Source organism: Dermacentor albipictus, chromosome 7 (assembly GCF_038994185.2).
Source record: "Dermacentor albipictus isolate Rhodes 1998 colony chromosome 7, USDA_Dalb.pri_finalv2, whole genome shotgun sequence".
Classification (NCBI taxonomy): Eukaryota; Metazoa; Arthropoda; class Arachnida; order Ixodida; family Ixodidae; genus Dermacentor; species Dermacentor albipictus.
Genome location: NC_091827.1, coordinates 15,137,699 through 15,151,922, shown reverse-complemented (window position 1 = coordinate 15,151,922; position 14,224 = coordinate 15,137,699). Strand labels below are relative to the sequence as shown.

At 48.6% G+C, this 14,224-nt stretch overlaps 1 protein-coding gene across 1 annotated transcript in view; it reads left to right on the top strand.

The window, feature by feature from the left end:
* The window catches only part of LOC135914379 (homeobox protein unc-42-like), a 42,174-nt gene extending 34,673 nt beyond the window's left edge, over positions 1-7,501 (top strand). Inside the window, exon 4 of the mRNA XM_065447193.2 lies at positions 3,094-7,501. Coding sequence (XP_065303265.2) covers positions 3,094-3,438 — 345 coding nt within the window. The 3' untranslated portion in view covers positions 3,439-7,501. The remainder of the gene's footprint in view (positions 1-3,093) is intronic.
* The last annotated feature ends 6,723 nt before the right edge of the window (positions 7,502-14,224 follow it).

The following is a 14,224-nucleotide window of genomic DNA, read 5'->3' as shown; positions in this document are numbered from 1 at the left end:
AAAGAAAAATCAGCAGTCATGATTTTTAATGATAACAGTTGCGGCGAGCATAAGATACAGGAGGCCACGCTGGAGATAGTCGATAAATACAAGTACCTTGGGGTGTGGATAAATAATGGCATTGAGTATCTGACAGAGTACGAAAAATATCTAACGACTAAAGGTAACAGAAGTGCAGCGATTATGAAGAGTAGGGCACTGTGGAACTACAATAGGTACGAGGTAGTACGAGGGATATGGAAGGGGGTAATGGTACCAGGCCTGACTTTTGCCAATTCGGTTCTATGTATTAGAATAGAGACCCGGCAACAGTTGGAAATTAGGCAACGTGGGGTGGGCAGGCTCGCTCTGGGAGCCCATGGCAAGACACCAAATCTTGGAGTGCAGGGGGATCTGGGATGGTCTTCTTTCGAGGGCAGAGAGGCTAGTAGCAAGATAGCCTTTGAGGAGCGATTGAGAAAAATGGGGGAAATTCGGTGGGCTAGGAAGGTTTTCAGTTACTTATACACGAGGAATGTTGACACGAGGTGGAGGAAGCGAACTAGAAAATTGACAAGCAAATACTTGGGCAGTAGCGGGGGAACAAGTAAGGAATCATCTCTCAAGAAAAAGGTTAAGGAGGCAGAGAGGGGTATGTGGAGTACAGAGATGCAAACCAAATCGGCATTGGAGACATACAGGACGTTTAAGCAAGAAATAGCCAAAGAAAATATTTACGATAACTCTAAGGGAAGCTCATTGTTGTTCGAAGCCAGGACAGGTGTACTGAGGACTAAAACGTACCGAGCCAGATACCAGGAGATAGATTTGGTGTGCGAGGCGTGTAGAGAGGAGGAGGAAACGGCGGAACACCTGATACTTGCTTGTAAACAACTTCACCCTGCAGTTGAATCTAACGGGGAACTATTCAAAGCCTTGGGTTTTAAAGACAGTGAAAGTAGAATAGACTTTGAACAGGTAGAAATAACTAAACGGAGGCTATCTGATTGGTGGACAATATCAACGCAAAAGTAAAGGAGTAAATACATAGGTATGCATGCATATAGAACGATTAAAGGCTAGGTGGCGCGCGTCGCCGCCGCCCGATTCAAAGGGTTGAGCCACAATCATCCATCCATCCATCCATCCATCCATCCATCCATCCATCCATGTGGAAGATCGGTGGAAGAAAAGTAGGGAAACGAAAAAAAAACAGAGACGTACAAAATCAAAGTTCGCAATAGGGGATCAGAAAATGTGGTTGTGGGAGTTCATCGTGTTTTGTTTTGTTTTTTTTTTGCTTTTGCTTTTATTTCAATCTAGGTAGGACATTAGACAATATAATAGCAAGAGCTTGGTGGCGCAATCAACCACCCTGTTCCAAATGGGACGCTCATAACATCCATCCATCGATCCATCCAAGTTCATAGCCGATGAATGAACTGTTGAATAAAAGAGACGCTCAAGCAGGTTTCCGAACTGCGCCCATTCGGCTTTGAATATGTTATACAGTGGCCAACTGTGCCATCGCGGCACCGGAGAAACGCAAGAGCTGAGAAATCATGTTGCCTTGTGACGCTTGCAGGAACTATTAATGTGAGAACAAAGAGGCGGCATGTTCTAGGAAGTACATTTGCTGGGACGTCGGAGCTGTTAGCGAAGCTGTTAGTTGAAAGGAGGGTGTGCCCACTCACTGCGGCACAGGGGAGGCCTTCGCCTGTCAAGTCATCGCAGTTACGGAGAGTAAGCTTTCCTACTGTACGGTCTACTAAAATTCGTTACTTTCGCGTAAAAGACATAAGCTGAGTAATACGTGCCTCAACTTTACGTGCTGTGCAAGTTTCTCGGTTGATAATTGTTCAGGTGAGGAGGGCGCGCGAGATCTCTACTCTCGATGTTGCTTCTGCAGTGCATCTGCCTCACTCAGTGCCGACTAGCAATTTTGGTTGACCCCCTTCATATTACCTGCTCACTCATGCGCCTTGTCTTGCCTATATAGGCAGATGGATACGCGGCTGCTGCAGCAAATGCTGAGGAACATTTCTTCGTGAGGCCCTTTTACGTGTCTTCCTTCCGAGGTGAGGACTCGGGAGGGAAGGCTACATACAATGTCCAATTCCGCTATGCTGTGAAATTCCGCCGTCTTTGCGTTTTGAGCCAATCAGGAATGACTAGGCTCGACATTGTGGCCGAATTGGACACTGTCCAGAATAACGTCCTAGAAATAGTTAGAATGGTTTAATTGCGGCGGAATTTCTTGGCTTCGGCTAGACTCACTGGGTCTCAACCTCGGATATCTCCACAAACCACGTAGACAGGTTGGTCTATATAGTCAAGCACTTTCACCCAGCTTCCTCGTATTTCGCCTTAATGTTCGGTGCAGTCGGTTGTTTCGAAAAGTTGGGACGCGTTCACAATGGAGAACGTGACATCTCGTGGGAGCACCGGGTCGTTTTCTAGCGGCATCTGACCTTGACAGCGGTGTCGATTCCTCTTTGCTTCCTTGATGGCTGTGATCGTGTGTCTGTGCTCTCTCCCACTCCCTCTACGACGTAAACCAATTTACGCCCTTAAAGGTTCTCAAGGGTTAAAAACAGGTCCCTAAATCACACGCTTGCACTCGTTCGGGTGTAAGAGTGCGAGTTATAGACAGAGTACACCCTCAAGGGTATAAATCGGTTTACAGTGTACTTTCTTATCTTTCTACCTCCCGCTCCCCCATTCTCCGGCGTAGAATAGCAAACCGGACTTCCCGTTCCGGTTAATCTCTCTGCCCTTATCCCTTCTTTCACACACATCTTTCACTGCTGGGTGTCGCCCTCTACACCGTAAACCGATTCACGCCCTTAAAGGTCCTCAAGGGTTAAAAACCGGTCTCTAAATCACACCCTTGCACTCATTCGGGTGTGAGTGCGAATTCTGGATAGATTTCACCGTTAAGGGAATAAATAGGTTTACAGTGAACCTTCTCATCCCTGTACCTCCCCCTCACCCATTCTCCGTTGTATATAGGATAGCAAACCGGATTTTCCGTTCTGCTTGACACCTCCCTGCCCTTCTCCCTCTCTCACCGTTGGGCGTCGCACCGCGCGCGTTTCCCTCCCTCCCCGGCAGGTGTGGTTCCAGAACCGGCGCGCCAAGTACCGCAAGCAGGAGAAGCAGCTGCAGAAGGCCCTGGCCGCGCCGGCGGCGCTGCCGCCCGCGGCCTGCAACGGCATGATGCGCGGCGTGTACGGCCCACCGCGCACGAGCTCGTACGCGGCCTACGCCGCCGCAGCAGCGCACCCGCACCCGGCGGCGCGGTACCCGGCGTACGGCGCCGCGGCGCAGTCCTTCGGACACCAGCCCGGGGCGGCGGCGGCCGCCACGTCGCCCGAGGAGGACTGGTACCAGCGCGGCTTCTCGGCCCTCAGGGCGCCGCCCGCCACCGTGTCCCAGCATCCGGTCTACCACAGCTAGGCACCGCCGGCGCCGCCCTGCGCTCGCGCTGACCGCACGGCGGGCCCGTCGCCGCCGCGTGCCCACTGACTCGACCCGGGGACTCGGGCTCGACCCAGGGACTCGGTTCAGGGGCTCGACGTGCCTTGTTTGTAGCTTCTGTACGTCGGTGGTGCCCGTTTGCGCACCACTGCGCTGCTTGGTTTTCCGACAGCTGCGATTCTCCCTAACCAAAAGTTGAGGCTTTTTTGTTCGTTTAATAGCGTGTTTCTCGACAGGTGCACTGGCTTTCGAGGTCGCCACATCGCGCCAAATTCGGCGTGTATTCTTTTCAAGTGCACGAAGTACTCTCTGTTCTTCACTGTCGGCAACTATTTAGCTTTTATTTTTTCGCTTATCACGTCATCTTCCACTGGTTTCTCCAGTGGAAGACTTGATCTTCCCCGAGACTTGATCGATCGAAGACGGATTCCCAAGTCAATTCGTTAAAGAAAGACAGCAGCACGTCCCGGTGCCTCGGTGGCACGCAGAGCCATACGGAGCCCTGGGTCGAGCAACGGCGACCGGCACGCCGAGTCGCACAGCGCGGGCGCAGAGCCGCCGCCGTTCTCTGGTGGACGAGGTCACACATCTCTCACGCACACGTACACCGAGCGCCACCGTCCGATGGGGGACGACGCAACGCGGGCGACGCCCGCACCGCCGAGGAAACCACGAGGGATCGCCGATGCACGGTCCACCGCCGTCTCCCGCCGCCTGAGCTGCGCAAAAAAGAAAAAGATGGACACACGCCTGCCGGTCACCTGCAGCTGCCGTCACCGCTCGCCAAACCGCACACTCGCGTGCGCAGCCTGAGGCGGTTTCGGAGGGGCACGCGGCCGGGCTAACGTCTGAGGGACCAGAACACAAGGCGAAGGCAGAAGGGCGCGCGCATATCTGCTGCACACTTCGAAGCACAGATATGAGACTCGGGGTGTGTCGTTAAAACGCGGCTTCAAATTGGTCGCCGGAAAAGGAAATCGGTCACGCGATGGCTGGAAACGGCTCCGCCGTGAAACTGTCCGAAACTAACTAACTAACTAACTAACTAACTAACTAACTAACTAACTAACTAACTAACTAACTAACTAACTAACTAACTAACTAATAAATAAATAAATAGTATGCCAGAAGCTTTTCTCGTACTTAGGTTATTTCTTCTATTTGACGATCGTACATGTTATCAAACTCGCAACACTATACAGCTTCAGCGGTAGTCAAAGCAGGGTCGAAATTGAATGCCAATGCGTAACTGGTGCTTCTCTTATGACGCATAACATTCGTCAGGTGCCTCTTTGCCAGTCCAATCGTCGCGTACATTTGCAGCTGGACGCAACTTCCCCACTTCCGCCGCTAAGGTCTACACGTATACCCCTGTAACGATGACGTGGGAGAGGTCTTCGCGGATGACACAACGTTAATGGCGACTGCACATTTTCGTATACACCCCGAGCCGTAATTAATTGGCCTGAAGGAGCGAGACAGGCCTAATTAAGCGCCGCGAATGAGACGGTTGAAGAGGGTTCAGATGGCCAAGTACAGCGTATACCGCGAGCGTATTACGCGATCCCGCGAACGGTGGGCTAGAACCCGCTGATCCCGTGGTCCCGTTGGCCAACGCGAAAGTGGCGGCTGTGGCATCAGATCGGCCAGATGCCCAGAGCACGCGCTTCCCGTGCAATAGGTCGTCACAACGCGAAAGCGCTCTCCGAACCGCTTCAGGCTGCACCTCTGTACACGCGCAATGCATGCGTCGCGCCTTCCGAGCTCCAAATAAGCGCGCCACCTCCAGAGACGCGCGTACTCTGAAGCGGCAACCATATGGGAACGTATTCACGGCGTACAGGAGGGGACCAACACGTATAAGGCATACGCCGCACCTTCGCTACGTCAGATGTCAGCTCCTTTTCGCGTTCAAATAAAAAAAAAATACTGAACCTCGAGAAATACTCCGCAACGGCGCATCTGCTTATGTATATATATAGGTGCCGGCAAGTGAGGCTGTATACATATCAGGCTTCCGCCGGGATTCGCGCAAGTTAGTGGTTCACAGGAAAACGGACGCGCCTAATGAAATGATGACACAAAACCCTGTCCTTGACGAAGACAAGCCCTCTTGTCGAAATGTTGGCTCCATGAGACACCTCTTGTTTGAACACTGTTTGATCATTCCGCAATGCTTGTTGCGTACGTGTCGATTACCCGTTGCTCATATTATCAAACCACCCTGAATACTTTCGGCCTGTTGTCCGCGTCTCTGTCACACCTCACGCGACGCCAACAGTGTAATCGAGGTGGAAGTCAGTTCTATAAGTGGAGGCCACATTTAGCTAAGATCACACGAAAATCATCTCGGGCATGATTAAGGCGCGGACAACACACGGCGCTGCCTTAATTCGGTAACGCCGCTCCGGAAATGCGCAGGAGGTACGTTCTATGTGGTTGCCGCTTAATACGAAGGCGCTTTTACTCGCCTAGCACTGCGCTAGGCATTGGAAAAGAAACCAAGAGAGGAGCGTCGCAACTGACACGTCTCACGGACTCCTTTCTTCTTTTACTAACGCCAGCGAGTGTCCGTTCGCTATTGTCCAGGAGATGCTAGCAGGCTGATGTTAAATGTCGCTACGGAAAACGTTTTGTAAGAAAAAAAAATCAAAATGAAAATCAAGGCTTTGGTTGTTGTTGAGACGACCTCGAGTCACAATTTCTATTTCCTCAACTGTATATTTTACACACTTCACGCTGGTTCGATACCTTCTTAATAAGAGTCATGCTCTAATCATTCCCCCTGCTTTGTTTTTCGAAGCACTGTGAGAGTGCAATATGAAAGGGTGTACTTTTTTTTTTCGGTGGTGTGCAATTCCCTGAAGTACGATAGCTCATCCTGCAACACTATCGTAGCTGCTGCACTCGAGTGGCCAGGTTTCTCTAGCGTCAGACCACCGTTCGAGTTGGCAAAAAGCGACGAGTTTGTTTAATGCTGAACTGTCCGCGTTTGCGTTTCCTTCATTCTCTGGCGGCGCTGTTGTATTATATATTAGCCGGTTGTGAAAAATGGTCTAGTCGTTCTATAGTTTCGAAATCAGCATTCTCATCTCGAAGCATATCGCGGTATCGGCACACTTAAGGGGACACCAAAGAGAAGCAACCACTCAATTTAAACTGACGAGGTATTCTTTCGAAGCTCTTATTTTCGTTGATTTCGCAGTTGCAGATCCCCCGCTGGAAGAATATATGAAGGCCAAGGTTACGTGTTTTTGAATTTCGCGCCGAAAGCCTTGTGGTGGCACGTCAGTGCGACGTCACGTATTTTAAAATGTTTGATCGCATTTAGGCCGTTGTGACGCAGAAAGTTCAGGAAACTTGCCACGTTCGCTCTTTGGCTCCTCCAGAATACAACGCATTCTATCTTTACAGATAAACGGTTAACTATAGGCCCGCCAACACGCTGTCGTCGTGAAGTCCATGACGTAACGGCGAAAGAGGGCGGGAACTTCGAAGTGGTGTCGCCACTAGTCCTGCGTTCTGGCATTCTTCTTTTTTCAAAGTTTTGCAAAGTTGGCGTGCATCCTCTCGCCGCAAGATTGACTTTTTCTTTTGGGTGAGGAGGTTATGCGTTACTGTATACAAATATTTGTTTTGCTCTCTTTAATGTCCCATTAACGGCTGAAAACTTGTACAAAGCGTGATTTTTGACATTCTCTCTCTCTCTCTCTCTCTGCCTATTTCTTTTTGCACGACCGGCACTAACGCTGATTTTTGCACGCTTAAACGTCATAGAACATTGCGGTCGTCTGTGACAGAAAGTAAGACGGACAGGGCATCAAGAGCCGCACTCAAGTGAGCCGTGGTTCGCCCTATCATGTACATACTGTATCTTCAAAAAAGTTGTCGCGCAATATTATCAAGCCCGAAAATTGACTCGCCCAGCGACCCATCGCCACTTCGGTTCTGCCACGCAGCGCATCAAATCCTCGAGGCAGCGAGAGAAAGCGACGCTTCCCGTCGTGTCCGACGATTCTCATGTACAAACGCCAAAGGCTAAGGTGACATTAAACAGAGTGAATGATAACTATATGCCTGCTACGTCAGCTTCTCTTATCCACGTGGCCGTGATACCGGCGTCTTGAACACGACAGCGATATCGTCTGCATTGCCCAGAGCAGAAGCGTAATAAAAATGACTGCATTGGTACGATGCAACGATTTTATTCCAATTCCTTTCCTCTTCGAACTTCGCCAGTGGTACCAGCGGCACACCGCTTGCTTCATCACGATCACGAGAGTGATAAGAATGGAAGTAGATGATAAGAATGGAATAGAATCGAAAGAAAGGAATCATTACGTCATACCGACCCTGAGCCTTTGGGGCCCGAATTCACGGCGCTTTTTGCTCGTAAGTATGCCCTTGGCTATTTGTCTTCGCTTATAGTATGTCCAATGCCAGTATTGGGTGGAATTCGCTATAATGAATAAATCTAGCGTAACAGCTCTTTTGTGAATACTGGCCCTGTGTTGGTATGATGACGCCTTTTCGCGACGCTATACTATAGTTCTCTTGACTTGAAGCGATTCAGCTTGGAGGCACATGCTGCCTTGTGAAATGCTGATGTGCAGAGATGGCCTAAGCGCGTCGCTAACTTTTATACGGAAGCAATTAAAAAAGAAATGGAGAAGAAAAGAACTAAATAAATGAGAAAGAAAGATAAGTAACAGAATGAAACTAACGAAAGTTATGAGGTTTCAATTCTCAGGCCATTCTGATACCATAAACTTACTACGCTCTTATAATTTTATCCATGAAAGAGATTGCTTAATTTCGAGCGCCTCAATGGCGAGTGGTGTCCGACTCGAGCGATTGAAATTGTGGCCGTATTCCTTCTCTTGTTTTAAAAAAAATGGTAGAATGCACCCAGAAAAAGAAAGAGAAAACAAGTGATAAAAAGCCGAGAATCACCAGGGGATGGATCAATAAAGCGAGATGACGTTTGTACCAAGCCTCTCATCTTTCTTCAACTTGCGAGACTCGTCCACCGAGATGTTATGCGCGTTGTCTGTTTAAGAGACTGCTTTATTTTTTTCGAGACCTCTCGGATCTTTTGCTGACCGTCGCTGCTGCTGCTATATTGTCAAATAGCTCACACAGAGGACAGCACTTGTATATCAGATCGACCTCTGTACACAGCTCCATCTATGCTATCACTACAGATGTGTCGGTGGCCGACTCTGCTTTATACAGAACTACGCAGTGAAACAACAAACGGTACCCAAGTATTTTCACTGCAACAAACGTACACACGCCTACGAGCGTATAATCCCTTTATTCGAGCGAAGCCTTCTGCGCCATCTTTCGCAGGATTTGGCGCGACTGCTCAGTCGTTTTTTTTTCTTTCTCACCGAGTAAAGCGAGCCGATACCGGAGACAGTAGAACAGAAAGTTGAGCCAACCCAGGAAACTGTGCAATAGTGAGCTGAGCCAATCCAGGAGACAGTGCAATAGTGAACTAAGCCGATCCTGGAGACAGTGCAACAGAAAGCTGAGCCAAACCGGGAGACAGTGCAAGAGAAAGCTGAGCCAATCCAGGAGACAGTGCAATAGTGAGATAAGCCGATCCTGGAGACACTGCAAGAGAAAGCTGAGCCAATCCAGGAGACAGTGCAATAGTGAGCTAAGCCGATCCTGGAGACAGTTTAATGTGTGGTCGCGCGGAGGTGCACCTTCGTGTCTTGCCGGATAGGCCTTGCAGCAAAACGCGATGCAGGAGATGAACAGTTTCGAACGAAATATACACAGACGAAGGTAAGAAACAAACAACACACAACGCGAAAGGCGTTTGTGTTGGCCTGTTCGTTCCCTCCCGTGTCCTTTCTTTTTTTGTGCGCGTCTGATTTTCGGTGACATGAACAACGTTGTGCTGTTGAAGGCAGTCGTTTATCATTTACGAGCTCCTCGGATGATCGGACGGCCACTTACTAAATGCATCACGTGTACATAAATTAACGTAAATAAGCGTCTTTACCAAACGTACTCCGCGCAAATGTTTCATTTCACATCGTTTAGAAATTAGAAAATATTCGATATAATATTCGAAAATATTTTTTTTCTCAAGCGTTCATGTTTTATTCAATTCGTAAATTTCACTATTCAAGCACCCCTAGTCTTCTTGCATATTTGGGATTAGTCGCTGAAAAGAAATGTTGTTTGACAAATAGCTTTTGAATTGAACTTTAATTTACATGTTTCACGGAGGAAAGTCTGAATTAAATGTGAAAATTAACTCATTTGATAGAGCTTCAGGCACCATTTACGAGGCATACAGTAGGAGGAACCAGAAATACATCTACTAACATTTCGAACATTATGTGAGCGCTCAAAAAACATTAAAAACACTTCAGAATACATTTCACTGTCAAAAAATTCAGGCAAGAACTACGCTTTCATACATTCTTTGTTGAAAAAAAAAGAGACAGAAAACAGAAATAATCACGGAACTACACAAGTAAAATGTATAAAAGTATTCAGACAAACGCATAAGCATAGTACTGAATAGTTTTGCAAAGAAAGAAAGCGAATAAGTGGTGGATCGGCTTAACGACATATATGTGGATCGAAATATGGTATGTGCCCAACTAATGTGAAGTTTAATCTGCAACTTCCAAGTATAAATGCTCTTTTGTAACTTATGTTACATAAGAAGATTTACTGTGTAAATTGCAGATGGTTGTGATGCTGATGGATGCGCTGCCAATTTTCGTGCGATATAGCTTCAAAACTATAAATAACAGCAATTTTGAAGAAAAAAAGAACAAGCTCTTGCGTGCATTGCAGTTTATCATAATACTATGCAGAAGTACGTGAAGACTGCGTTAGTTCATCAAAACAGCGCTTTAAAGTCTAGGCGTAACAAATTTGCCTACAGGCTGGCGCTCGGTGAACGTACAACAACACAACAAATTCGTGCTACTATGCAGTCCAGGGTAAACCGTTACGATACAGCTGGCGTGCACGTGGTAAAAATCCACCGACGCCATTCAACTGAGAAGATTGCGTGGCCGTGACGACCAAGTTGTTGAAATCATATCCGCACGGCTTAAAATAAAGGTGCTGCGATTTTTGACCAAAGAAAAGTCCAACACTGCTGGGCAGGTGGGTCCCTTACATGTGCATGCGATAATCTGATTCTGCTTCTACAATAAAGATTGCGAAAACTTGCGAGTTTTGTGTGAAAAATGGTAAAATAAATCATACTGTAAATCAGGCTTTTCCTACACAAGATTAATATAGAGGAGAAGTGACCCTTCAGTCTTCTCGTTTTGATCGTTCTCGCGCTGAACACGGTCTTACGTTTGTCTTTGTGTATCTCTAATTATTACAGAATCTAAGCAAGAATTTCGTCATCAGGCTGCGTTTCTGTCTTCGTGAAAGTGAAATTGTGCATAGCCCAAAAGGTGGAAGTAGATAGGGAAGTTAGAAAAAATCTGATTATCCCCCCTCTGCCAAAAAACATGCACCCGGAACATAACAAAGACAGGAGGCATAAACGAGCCGAAGCATTAAAAATTAGATTCGGTAATATCTCGGAGCATGAGGTGGTCTATGTAGACGCGGCGGGAGGTAGCGGCAGTTTTACGGTGGCAACGGCCGTCAGCGGCCGGGGTATTCCCGTGACCGCTGTCACTCTGCGCGGGCGCAACATAGAAGTTGCCGAGGAAATTGCGATCGCATTAGCTTGCGCTGGAACGGACGCGAAATTTGTGATCAGTGACAGCAAAACTGCCATACAAAATTTTAGCAAGGGAAGGATCTCGCCCTTAGCGGCCAGAATCCTAGGCCAGAGAAAGCTAGACAGAAAAATTCACATAATTTGGACTCCGGCGCACGAAGCCGTCCCCGGCAACGAGGCGGCCCACGAGCTGGCTCGAGATCTCTACCGCCGAGCCGCTACGGGGCCCCTCGATGACCGAGGGAGCGGAGAGCGCATGCTAAAATATGGGGAGATCACGCAGCATTATTGGCCTCGAGCTCCACCACTGAAAAAGCTGGCGCCACCGTCGGCGTGACGTGCTAGGAGGGATCACGTGGGCATAGCGTCCGCGTCGGCTGCTTCGGGCGCGCCGAAGCGAGCTGAAAACGAGTTTAAATTCCCTCGTACGCTGCGGTTTTCATTTAGTGGCGAAATGTACCCGCTTCGAGTGTCTCCTTTACAACGCTTGAAAGCACTACAATAGGTAGTGGCTGCCTTTGAAGGCGCGCGACATGGTAGGCTGCTGCTCGGTGCCGCAGGACCGGACGCACGTAACGGAGGCCGGTGTCAGCCTTATTCACACGTAGCCGCAGGACAAGAAGCTGCTTGAAGCTTGGCTCGCGAAACATAAAACCGGCAAATAGTCATCGGCTATAACTCGGGTATGCAGCAAGCACAGACGCGAGGAAGATTTCTGCTACGGCGCCCGGTCTGCGACGTTCTGAAAACACGCACTGAGACGCACGCCCGAGTCCGCTGCCCGACTAATGTCATGACGGTTTGGTCTATGAACTTGTCGATACTATAGATACTGCCAAGTTCAGTGGAGTGGAAAGGCAGCGGTAAGAAGCACATTTAAAGAAAGCATGGCATATGGTCATGTTTATGCTATGAATTAATGCACTGGATTACAAAAAAGGAGAAGCGGGAAATTGCACACTGAGAACGCCGATAAACATACAGTGCGACGCAACTCGAGAAATAGTATCGAAAGGTCAAAGAATTTGGAAGAAAAAAAAAGATTGAATCGTCGCGACGGCACATCACAGTCCCCGTAGGCGTCGAAGTCTCTACAATGAAATTATTTTTGAACAGCTCTGATAGCGCCCACGCAACAATGGTTGCTTGTATACTGTCAAATGCTCATTTTCTGCGGCCTAAAGCTCATGGCAGGGTACGAAAACGCGCGCGCGGAGAAAGCGAAACAGTGGGCGGACAAGCATGCAGACGCGCAGTCGGTCGCTGCGAATCTGCGCGATCGCTGCATTGAGGCTTCGTTCTGTTACGCTCCATTTAGTTATACAAACACTATAAGAACATATTTCACATGGTTTGCTCTCAGCGTTTACCTACCTTTCACGCAAGAAGCCGGTTCGGGAGACTCCATCGCGGCGACCGCGCGCAGTGGCGTTCACTGTACGTATCGAGATAGCGGCTGTAAACGATTGTGTGCTTTCAGTTTGCCCAAGAATATTATTTAGACTGTAAGAAACTTCTCTTGCTTCGAAAGTACTTACAGAAATGTCCGGGAGAGCTCGCGCGTGGTGTTTTCAGTGAGCGCTGACAGCAAAACCTATGAGGAGCGCGCCACGTGATCCCTCATACTACGCCAGCGAGGCGCTTCCGATAGAGGGCGACTCCGTAACTCCTCGCCGCCAATAGATCGGCTCGTAGACTGGTATCCCCGCCAGACCCAAAATTAAACAACAGACAAGCAGTCGCATGGAGACGACTACAAACTTATACATATCCGCACCCGGTTATGGCGAACCACATGTTCCCCGAGGCCAGGAGCGATAAGTGTAATCTTTGTGGGGCGAGAGGGACCCTCGACCACATAATATGGGAATGTCCGTACTCTCCCGGGGGAACGCAAAAAATAGGTAGCAGAGACACCTGGGAGACCCTGCTGCGCAGCTCGGACTCTGAGCTCCAGCTCCGACTCGTCCAACTGGCTGAAGAGGCTGCTGGGACCCAAGACCTCCCAGCCTGCATCTGAGGCGGCGGCACTCGCCCCTGACCTGCGTGTCAGGGGGTGGGTAGATCACCTTCTCCGTTGGACATTAAAGTTTATTCTATCTATAGCCCACTGGCCATTTGATCTCGTCACCATCTAATCGAGTGTCCTGCCGTAGCAGACCGCAAACTCCGTTTCAAAATATGGTCAATCTCGCATGAAGCACGAAGTGTCGAAAGCGATAGCAAGATTAATTTCCGTATGCTCAAACGACCCTCGACTCAAAGCTCTTTCATCACTTCATGATTATGATGATGACGACGATGATGACTTGTTGCTTCGCCCTTTGTAACAGGCGGGTGTATAACACAAACACAGAAAATTAAAAGAACCAAAAGTCGCAGTCGAAAAAAAAAACGAAAAAAGGAAACCGAGTTGATCGCAGCGTCGCCCCTCGACTAAAGAAGACACTACGCTTCCCAAGCCAGAGCTACGCTAGAATGAAGACGAGCGAGGGAAGAGCGCAGTCGTCTCCCGCTCTATATCGGCCATGCTCAAGCGCTGCTGTGGATATCCAGAATAGCGTGCCCGAAGAGCAAAATGCACTTCATTTAATTTCTACGTGCAGCACACAGGTACATACCGTAATATCTTATGAAGGAACGATTTGTAACGCCCTACATCAATACCTCTTTGTCGACATCAATGCGCTTCCTAGCTGTACTAGGAAGTCATTGAGAACACTTTCTGTCATATATACCATTAGCTTTTCTACCAAGTCATGCTCACAGAATGGATTCTGCCGTCTATTAATGCGAAGAATTCCTGGCGAATTCGGACATGTTCTGTAACGACTATCTGGCTACTATCTCGCCTTTTCGTGGGCCGATCCTGAAGATAGTACAGTCTAACAATGTAGGTCGTTCCCGTGAGTATGTGCCACCAATGGGTACGTGCCGTTCTTCAGTAAGTCTTTCATGCCAACTTTTGTGTGTACCACTGGGTACAGTGCCCCTGGGGATACTGGATATATGTGCCACTCGGTATGTGCCATTGCTTATGTGCCT